This window comes from Fulmarus glacialis, unplaced genomic scaffold (assembly GCF_000690835.1).
Source record: "Fulmarus glacialis isolate BGI_N327 unplaced genomic scaffold, ASM69083v1 Scaffold51467, whole genome shotgun sequence".
In the NCBI taxonomy this organism is placed as follows: Eukaryota; Metazoa; Chordata; class Aves; order Procellariiformes; family Procellariidae; genus Fulmarus; species Fulmarus glacialis.
Window position 1 is genome coordinate 675 of NW_009223544.1, and position 11147 is coordinate 11821.

General features: G+C 36.9%; 1 protein-coding gene across 1 annotated transcript; it reads right to left on the bottom strand.

Annotated features, from left to right (window-relative positions):
- Positions 1-451: 451 nt before the first annotated feature.
- On the bottom strand, positions 452-7261 carry LOC104071712 (cytochrome b reductase 1). Its single transcript, XM_009581821.1, has 4 exons — positions 7192-7261; positions 3884-4092; positions 1063-1217; positions 452-869 (listed from the first exon to the last, which is right to left on the bottom strand). The coding sequence occupies exons 1-4, from the start codon at positions 7259-7261 to the stop codon at positions 569-571; spliced, it is 735 nt and encodes a 244-aa protein (XP_009580116.1). The 3' UTR covers positions 452-568.
- Between the last annotated feature and the right edge of the window lie 3886 nt (positions 7262-11147).

Sequence of the window (11147 nt, forward strand, 5' to 3'; positions counted from 1 at the left end):
ATTTCTTTTTTTGAATTCAAAATTTTAGACTGAACATTTTTATGGTGCAACTCTGCAAAGTGCTGAATGACCTCAAATCCCATAGATCTTAGCAGCTGGTGAGGGGGTTCATCAGCTTGAGAAATCAGGCCTTTAAAAAAGTTAACATTACCAGAAAAATTTTGTGTGACCAACTAAATTCTGCTGTCTGGTATACTTCATGACTCTGATTCATAACCTGCAAAATCACTCAGAGCAAAATTTAGTCTGAATCTTGTTAACTTTTCATGACTGTAAGATATATAAGCATTAAATTAAGAAGTGATATGGAAAACATTTTCCAATTATGTGATTTTCCCATTATGTGATGTCATTCACGCTCTCATTTTTTAAATGAGGATTGAGCATGAACCCATACAGTATGTTTGGGACTTACTGGAATTTAAATTCATATGCAGAAAACTTGAGTACCTTTGAGCAAGCCATACTGAAAATAAAACCCCAACCTATTTATATGTCAATATAACTAAACAGGAAGAAACCAGAGGGGTTTGGCAGTATAATAGTACTGTTACTCTGTGTATTTTCTTTACATAGTTGATCGTTGGCCTGCTTCATCAAGTTTAAGGTTTTGTTTTCTGGCTGCTTCACTATTGATCCTCAGATCAGATTTATCTGCATTACTACCGTCTGTCATTGTGGATTCTGCTTCTGTGCCTTCAGGAGTCCCTCCAATGGGCTGCAGAACTTTAGCATTCTCTTCTGGGGGGCGCTTCCAATGGGACCTGCTTGCCATCCACAAAATAAGTGCACCAAATATGACAAGCAAAAGACCAAGACAGTTGACAAAAGTTGCCTCTGGTGGGGATGCACTATATGCAGGATTTTTCCTTTGGAAGGGGGAAAAAAAAAAGATCAGTTGTTTTAAAGACAATCCTGGTCTAAAACCAGCAGTCTCCTTCTAAGTAGGGGGTCTTTTTAAAACAAAACAATATCCCAATACTAGATGGTTATTATTCTGTGCAAATGGAAGTACAGTTTGTAATGAATAACCTTAATAAACAAATGGAAAAAAATACTTACAATGAAAATATAAGCTTTTCTGTGATTCCCATGAGAGCTGTTGCAATCACTGTTGCAAAGATGGTAAGACCCGAATAAACATGTATTGGCATGAGAGCTGCTCGGAGAGGAACTGGAGCAAAAGGGAGCAGAAAGACAGCGAAACCCAAGAAAAGCTAAACACAAAACAGATTCATAGTTAAAGCTATATGGGAAACAAGCTGCACTTCTCAAGCAGAATAAAAATAATCATAAAAATTCCATTTTGAGATGTCTTCAGGTACAAATTTGAAAAGAATTGGCATTTTTATTTCTGGATGTGTTTCTCTTCAAAACCAAAGCAATAATTCTGGATTAGCACCTGGGAAGCAGACATGAAATATTTTATAAATAATCCCACCTAATATCAGTGTCCAAACTTATTGGTAATGCTAAAACTGCAACCAAACTAAGTACTGGAAACACAAGTTTTCAGTGTCACTAATTCAGTAATATATTAAAGATGTGAGTAGCTGCATTTTTACAGTCTCTTCAAGCCCTGTTCTCTGCTTCTGTCACAGATTTACACATAAATGAAGATCAGAAGGCAGTCTAACCTTCTGACTTGAGTGGACTAAATAATTTTACCTTGTTAGAGTTTTGGTTAAATTAAAGTACGTGTTTTTAGAAGGTCAATGGCTGTATCTCAATATATCAATCAGTTGGCATTTACAGAGTGAAGATGTGTGTGGGTGGCGTGAAGTTATTCAGGGGACTTGAGTCCTCCCATTAGCACTAATTTTGTGATGGAAGATAACCCATGTCATACGGTTTCAGTCACAGGCTTGCCCAGACATACTGAGGTTGCATCCCTTCTTTAGTTTGTTCTACCGTTACTCACCCCTGCTGCTAAATTAGAAATAGTGCATGAATTTGTATTTCATCTTGCTTTAACTTCCAGTCTTAGTCCTTGTTTTGTCTTTCCATGCTGGATTAAAGAGCCTGGTATTTTCTCTCTGGGAAGCTTTTTAATACACCGTAATCAAGCCATCTCTTAATCTTTTTTAGATCTGCTAAACAGTTGGAGCTTTTTAAGTCTTTCACTGCAAGATAGTTTTTCCAGCTCTCAAATGACTTTTCCAGATTTTCGTTGGTTTTTTCTTTTTTTTTTTACATTTTAAAAAAATTTATTCCGTAGTATTTCATTTCAGTTTCGCCAACGCCATACATGGAGGTTAAGATAATCTCTTATTAGAGAATTTACTTTTCCTGTTGTCACAGCATCGTGAGAACTCATTTTGAGCTTCATGTCGTCTTTGAGTACTTCTTTCCATAGACATTGCTTTCCAAGAGACAGTCTCCATTTTACATTTCTTCCCTATTCTTAAGTTTATGTCCTTGTGCTATACTGTATTAACATACATTAACATAAATACAATATATTTACACTATTGTTCCTGTAGGTATAGTATTATGTGAGCATCTCCCCTTAATAATTTTTCAATTCTGAGATTGACAGACCATTTCTTGCAAATGCCAAGTATCTTCTCTATTAACAGAGATACTACTTTATGACTATTTTTTAACAGTAGTGCTCAATCACTTAACAAACACCAGTATCTGACTGGAGATTTATATTCCAGTTTGGAGGAAGTAACACCACAGTTCTATTGATGAGACAGGCAAGGCATTAGTGCCATTGATCATGTTTATAGTAGCAAAATGAAAAGTAGAATTAAGATCTTATTCACAATTCTTTATCTTAACCATTAGAAAAAATGCTGATACTCAGTACAGTGGCAGCACAGATTTCCCTGAAATAACTGCATTATTAAGACAAGGAAAATCTTAACACTGTTCCTTCTTACTCATTAGCTGTTGTTCAACTATAAAGAAAATACTCAACAATGCTGCAATACGCTTTCTTTTTTCTAAGTGTTAAAAACACTATTTCAACACTATTTCCTGTACCTCCTAGCCTGAGCGGTGAAGGATAAAAGTCCCGAACCCAAATCCCTCAGCTGGGGATTTTCTGTGGTTGATCACCAGATGATTAAGTCTTTTTTTTTTTTTTCTTTTTAGTGTTTTGGCAAAAAAATTAAGAATCACAATTTGAAGGAACAAAATAAATTTCCATAGTGTAATAACAGAATATAGGGAATTTAGAATGTATATGCAGAAACATCACATCTGTATGTGTACACTAAATGTCAGGGCATGCCTATTCTTCTTCTATGCCAAATGAAAAACATACTAAGTTAGCTCATTTTAGATTATGATAACTCTAATTCTCTGCCAATAAGAGCAGTTAAAAGCATGCACACAACATTTATCAAAGTTTTGCTGATTCAGGAAAACTGGTTAGCCAGTAGTAGCTCATTCAGATGTCAGATCCTTTAGATCTGCACTGCTCCCTGCTGCACTTGTTCTGCTGATAAACAAAAGTCTTGAGGCCAAGAAGTGGCCACTTAAAATTATGATAGCTGGAAAAAAAGAAAACCAATTACCTCATTTGAGACTTCCTTAATAAAAGCTCTAACTGTATTTAAATATGCTGCCAACAAACCAAATCACTTGCTTTAACTTCAGCAGTTTATAGAGCTTAGAAAACACACTACTGTATAACTGAATAGTAAATAAACTGCCATTATCCCAGCAAATAAACAACATATGCTTTAAAATACATTTTCCTTTGAAGTCAAGGATCCAGTATTTGCACATTTACATGCTAATTTGCCAAATCACAGAATATAAAATGGGTATCTCAGTAGTTAGAGTGTATTAGTGAGGGCCTATTGTGCCTGCATTACTCAACACATTCTTCAAATTTACAACCTGTTTATAAATACAGTTAGATTCTGACCTGGAGAGAATAAAATATAACAGCAGTCAGCCCAATCCAGCTGTGCAGACTGTACATGTTAGGAATGTTCCTGGCATTGTGGTATTCAAACACGGCTACCATAGAAACAATGGCAAGAATCATAGCTATGGTATTTAATCCAGCATGTATGAACTTCATTAGGAGTTTGCTGCATTTCCAGGTCCAGGGCAACCTGTACACAATAATAGCTGAAGAAAGAACAGAAACAAGATATTATGTCTTATAGGATAACTTCTCTCAGATTTTACTAATTATGCATCATTCACATAGTTCCATTGTAAATTACAGGAAAATCCAACCTTTAATCCTCTAAAAAAGTCTATTAAAAGGCTTTTTCTCCTACATATAGCATAGCGTATTCCAACTGAGGTTTAAATATAGCTTTTAGGGAGATTTCTCCCTAATTTAAAAAAAATTAAACATGTTTCAAAAAAAGTACTGTAAACAACTTGGTGTCGTCTTTTCCTCATTCCTTAAATTGATCTAACAGGGATTCTGCATAGGATTTTGATTTTGCTGCTACTAGTGAGATTGGAGGAATAGGGCCCAATTCTTATATCCAGAAGACCACGTACCGAGAAAGTGTGTAAGATTATTTTTTAATATTTTTTCTCTTTGCCAACTTTGGATAATGCTATTCTCTAATTGCATAGATATTTATACGTCTATCTATTGCACTGGTATTAATTGGACTACTTTAAATGGGAAAATGCTACTCAGCATAAGGGAATCATAATCCGACTCTAAGAGACAAAAGGATTTGGCAATTGTAACTCTTCCAACACTGTTAGATGAATGTAAGGGGGTTTTGCCTATATTTGCATTCATAACTCTAGCAGACAATGTTTTGTCCAGTCTGAAAAACCCAGCAATTTCTAGTGATCTAACTCTAGATGGTCCATGAGAATAACTTAGTCTAGAGCTGCTTCTTGACAATATCTTTCCTCAAGGTCCCCACTGTTCCTTCTCTGCCACCACTGTCCCCTGCCTGTTGTATGACCCAGGTGCTTTCCACAGGGGACACACACAGACCAGATTAAGATCACTGAAGCCCCAAGTACATCTGATTACAAACTAGGTAGTAATTCTGGATGTGTGACAACACATAAGTATATTCAGATAACAGGAGACAAATATTTATGAGAACACCCGGTCACTTGACCAATAAAGGCTAGTGCCCACATCCATAATGTCTTGCCTGAGCAAAAAGACTGAGCTCCATTCATCTGATTCATCACATCATCTTTTAAGGTTTCTCCTTATGAAAGTACATTCAAATCTTTATATATAATTAGCTATGCTAAAACAAAAGAATAAGAATATATGTAGGTTTTTTAAAAAGTTCCTGTTCCAAACATTAAGAAATAGATGTGCACCAGAAAAAAAAGTGTTACCTGATAAATGCAAAGATTAAGAATTTACTTACGTGATTCTCGTATGCCTTATTCATTACTTCTCCATAACCCTAGCTTTTTATGCAAAAAGCATAGGTTATGGAAAATAAATAGGATATTCATTCTGTATGTTGTGATGAATAAATGACAAATTAATTTCAAAGTTCTGTTTACACATTTTTGTTTACTTAGATGCATGCCAGGAAATACACTACTGCACTAAATAATTCACAAAGAAAACACTGTTCACAAGTGAAATTTCCAGACTACGATGGAATTTTAAATCAATGTATGCTTTTACATACTGTGTGAAAATATAATACTGGAATGAAAGTGTTAGAATATTTAAATATATACAGCACTTAGGTAGTTCTCAGCTTTCTTCTTTTAAAAAGTAACAATAGTAAATCCCACAAAATCAGGAAGATAGAAACCTTATTTTTAAGACAGTTTGACAGTAATCAATCTAGATAACATAGGTATGATTCAGCACACCAAGCTTATGATCACCTCCAACAGTTCCCCAAAAGTTATATGATAGTCTTGTATCTTGTTAATATTGAAATAATTGCCTGCATCAGACTATTATTAATTAACTTAGTACTAATTATTATGATGTCTAATTTTGTAAAGGAGGTATGTCAAAAGGCCCCAAACAAGCCTCAACATCCCATGATGATATTCCCAGTAAATCCTCCTTGCTTCATCTTACATTATGGCCCATAGTATTGTCAATAATTTATTCCAAATGCAGCAGAGTACTGGACTCTACGTGTCTTGAAGTAAACTTGATGTGCATAGGTCCTGGTCTCAGTTTTCAGTCTTTGATCTCAGAGGGTCAAGTCCAGGCTAAAATTTTTGTATAACATTTTTCTTTGGTGCATAAGACACTGTTATCTGGTTGATTTAACTTTCAAAATCACTATCAAACTCCCTAGTCACTCATCCACATAGTCTCAGATCTTTATCTGGGCCATGAATTTTCTGGGCTGTTTCCCATAAACAGTATGATAGAAAAGCAAGGAATACAGACTAATGGCTTGGTCACTTGTTAACAATACCACGCACTAGCATGTTACATGCCACAGCCCAATACATATGCATGATAGTACAATTTGGTTTAATCCTCTTTCCATGAGGGCTATGTGTGAAGTTACACATTGCAACTTGACCAGATCTGACTGTTTATCACTGTGAAAAGACACAGTCCCATTTCCCCATGACCACTTCAGTGTGCTTCCCCCTGCCTTTGTCATAACTGGTGCTTTTCTGATCAGCAGGAGGAAGCAAGACAATCTGGGGAACAAAGGGTGAGGAGGAGGAAGATTCTGCTTTCAGTGGTGCAAGCTCTTAAAAACTGACTCAGGCATGATGTGTAATTTTATCTCAAAATTAAAATAGTCTGGGTTAAAAGCACATACACAATTACGGCATTTTTAGTGGTGACATGCTAAAGCAATCCCGTGAAGAACTTCTCCTAGGTACAGCATCTCTACTACTGTTAAGAGATTTGACAGTCTAGGCATCCTTAGACACAGCTTCTTCACTCATCTCTCACTCCTGTTTTGAGCTCTGATTTTAAAGCACGTCACACAGGGCAGAGTGATCTTGCAATATCTTGTATGTGGCATGGGACACCTGTTCTTTGCCAAATGTACAAAGCAAAATTCTAGAATTAGCTCTCTAGTATTTCTGACTGGCACGTACTGCACGTGCTGTAGGGAGGTGTCATGGATTGCTCATGAGGTGCCTTCCACCTTAGAAGGCATGCAGTGTGGTTCTGTGAGTGCACTGGGTGCGCTGCACAGTACCTCACAGCTGCCAGAAAGCAATGTTCCTCTTCACTTCTCCTATTTCCTCTCCTGCTCCTTCTTGGCTGATGCTGTTGCTTACCTTCGACAAGTTCTGAATGCCCACTAGATTCTTTGGGAACCACTTTAACACAAAATGGACAGGTGCCCATCTATGATTTCAAAGGGACTCAAACTAAGCTGCCTCTTCACAAGTTGCCTGTGATGAGAACCTTACAGCTGAGCAGTCATGTGCTCTTGCAATTCTTGAGAATTCTGCAGCCCATTGGATGTTAGAAACTCCAGGAATTAGCTATTCTTCTTTTGAACAGATGTTTTGTTATGTTTGAGGCAGAGGTAGTCAAGTTTGTCAGATAAATCAGAGCAAGCATTATCTTTAGATGTGATTTCAAGATGAAAGACTATGCTTACTTTAAAATAGATTTGCACTCCTCCTCCTTGCTCTTGCACATTGTCCACCATCTACCTTCTCCCATCTATGGCACTTCCGAACCCCTTTGTGCAGACAATTCAACTTTCTGTTCCGGCAAAAACTGTACTTGGGATAGGTATTAGTTTTCTGCTAGTTGAGTTAATTCAGTTTATGGCTCTGACAAGGGCCAGAGCTGGCACAAACAAACCAGCAGGAAGATGAAGTCTGAGTCAAGGAGAAAGCTGAAAGGGAGAAGTGGAGGAAAAAAGTAGGAACATTTCAGCCACAGTGAGCTGTTAAGATTGTCTCACCCACCTAGGTAATTCATCCTAGGTGAAATTTATCATACAGGTGAAATTTAATTGACTCTGTAACACCACATGGTAATGTGGCAGGCCAGGATTTTTCCTTCTCTTTTCTCTGTAAGAACTCTTAAGTAACATTCCTGTTGTATTCCTTTATTAATACACTGCTGATGTTAGGCTACATTCTCATGTTTTAAGCCTGTTTAAAATACAAGTTATATGATATTTATAAATCATATATGATGAGGAATGTTAATTGTGCAAGCATCTTCCAAGATTTATAGTGTCAACCTACAACTTTATTGTATAGAGTTTACAGGTGACTCATAAGCAGTAGAAGACTGATCTGAGGATGGAAGACAAAGACTACCCCACCCTCCTTTATTCTCACTCTTTATTCAGTCTTCCACAACCCAAAAACCACCGTGGTGCTCCTCAGCGTGCAACAGAGATTGTCACATCTCTGTAGAAAAAAAAATTATTTTATTAGGTGGGTAATGGGAAATCTTCAAAAATAATTTATTCCACATTATATTTTGATGAGTTTCTTAATTAGTCCTTTGGGAGAAAACCAAACATCATTTGCAGGCCAAACATAAACTAGCATGCAAATCTCCTTCGGAACATGCCCTGTGCCTACAGTCATTGTTCAACATTTCCACATGTAAAATAGGACAGAATTCCTTATTTACTTATTTAACCCATTCTATCACACTACTATTCCTTCAAGCCCTTCTTAAAACTCACTTTTTCCTCATGTTTTTTTCCTATCTTATTATTTTCAAAAATGTTGCTGTACTTATATGCACACAGACTTCTATTGCCTGTGTTTTTCACACTGTAAGTCTAGAAAATCATCTGGACAATTACTGTGCACTGACAGTGTTTTGTCAGGTATCAATTACTTATAGGTGCTGATCCACAAACAGTAAGTATTAATATTAATATGGCTACAGCTTTTTCATTTGACAAGATATATACAACACTTTTATCAGGGCACATCTACTTCCCAATATGCACATTATTATAGTCATCCCTTCTACCTCCTACGGACCAGCAATACAACATTTCTGTCCTTTGTATAAACTTTAATGAACTCAAACAGTTGGTTATTATTTCAAATCCTCCACACAAATTTAACCAAGATATTTATTAGCTATTCCTTTCTACTTAAAGACTTCTTTTTCTTGTATGTGTGCCAAGAGGTATCCTACTCCCCAGTCTCATCCAAATTACTTTGAATTCAATGGCAGACTTCCGTCAGCCAAATCTGAATCAGATTCACAGCGGTATCTGTTGATATTTCATCTGATTTACTACAATACTCCTTCAGTCTCCGACTTTGCTTTTCTTGTTATACAATAGGATTTCCTCCCCAAATAATGCTCTATTATCAATGAATTCCTTGTGTATGTTTTTTTTTTTTTTAGCTATGGTAAAATTCCGTTTACTTTACATATATCCTTACCTACAAAAGGCTTGAAGCAACATCCTTACTCTGTGACACAGGGACAAACTGAGTATCAGAGGGAAAAAAAAGAAAATGCGTAGGAAAAAGCTGCAGAAAACCTCCCCCTATTTTCTTCAAAAAGTCTATGCTTATATAAAATACAGTAGTTTGATCACAGTAAGTAGTATAGATCTTAGTGAATTCAACAGGTGTTTGTTGTTCCTTATTTATAGCCTGAAATTACACTTCCTATGACCTATTGAGCAATATTATGTAAAACAACTTCAAAATACTGTTTATTGCTCAATAGTAATTTGTAACTTGAAGCCACAAAGCTGAGAACACACCCCACTCCCATTAAAAAAATGAAATTTGCAGTGTACATTCAAATCACAACATTCCCTTCATAGCCAGAACTAGACAGCCACCCACTCCTCCTGCATCTTCCAACCTCTGACTGGCTGGGCTCCTTCCGAAGAGCGAGCGAGCGAGTGAGCACACATGTGATGCAAACAACATGTTCCACTGGAATGAATGTCCGGATGTGCTGGACAAGTTTTCTGGCTGGACGAATGCAGTATGTCATTCAGCAGTGAAGCAAATGTAAATAAGGTTATTAAAAATGAAATTCTAAGTTTGTCTAGACAAAATTCTAGTTTGTCTTCTATTACAAAGAAAAAATACTCCTGCTTACATTTATACTGTAAGATCCAGAAGTTCCTTATTACTTAAGAACAGTAAAATCTTCCCTGTCCTCTCCCCCCAAAAGTCAGTGGTAAAACTGTGGGAGAATTTCCACTGTTCTCTGCAGTATTTATTTGCCCTAATGTTTCACTTAGTCCTTTTCATGTTGAAACTAGCAAGAATTTTGTCAAAGACTTTATAAAAAATTACTGTTGGAAACCGTTCTGTGTCAAATTTCCCCATTAGTTTTAATGCATTAGCATAAATTGACACTCCCAAATGTCAGGATTTTTAAGGTACAGTCCAGTGCCCTTATTTTTGGAATATTTAGCTCTAGTTTAAATGTATTTACAGGCTAGATAAGCCCCTCCGTGGTGCTCTGTCATTATCTGCTGTTTAAACTTTACTGAGAGCATCGTATTTCTCTTTCCTAAATTGATACCGTTTATCAACTATAGTGTGTCTGATTTAGTCATTTTCTTCGAATTAGCCAATTACACTGACACCAAAAACACAGTTCAAACTCCAGTATTCCTGTTGGCATCAGGAATAACCCTTGCACTTCAGACCTAATACTGATTGTGTGGGATGGAAAAAAAGATCCTGTTCATGTTGTAAGTGTAATGGGAAACACTTAAAAGAAAAGTCAGTCCAAGGCTGAACCCTATGCAATTAAAAGTTCATGCACTTTATAAAAAAAACCCCAAAACCCACCACTGCATCATAATCATTGTATGTTATTTAGGCAACAGAATTAAGAAAGAATTTAAAAGATGTATTTTACAAAATAATTTACGCGAAGTCTGGGCTGATGAATTGCATTTTAACGATGCTTACGGTGCTACATTTTTGCTGGCACAAACCCCATCCCTGGATCTAGCTTCAGTGGTACTGAACTTTCCTTTCTCCTCTTGGGACGTGAGAGGGAGCCAAAAGAGAGAAACTCTCCTAGGGCAGCGTTTCTGGCATTTCGATTCTCAACTTCCATAAACTCAGGCTGACTAGGAAAACACACCTCGCAAGCAGTACTCGAAGTGCAAGGCAATCCCAGGCCAGGGTAAACAAGCGCTTGCAGAAAAAACATAGCAGTTTTGGCTTATTACAAGGGACTCTTTGTCCCTTCTCGGGGAGCGCTGGCTCTCCTAAACCGCTCCGGCCGCACACCGGGAGCTGCTGCCCTCCCGCTG

What these genes read in the sequence shown, in the direction of transcription:
- LOC104071712 (XM_009581821.1), bottom strand. Translation starts at nt 7,261, where the DNA reads ATGGGCACCTGTCCATTTTGTGTTAAAGTGGTTCCCAAAGAATCTAGT. An exon ending in GCATTCAGAACTTGTCGAAG is followed by an intron (nt 4,093 to 7,191) that starts GTAAGCAACAGC and finishes TTCTTTCTTCAG; the next exon opens with CTATTATTGTGTACAGGTTG. An exon ending in GAAAAGCTTATATTTTCATT is followed by an intron (nt 870 to 1,062) that starts GTAAGTATTTTT and finishes CCCCTTCCAAAG; the next exon opens with GAAAAATCCTGCATATAGTG.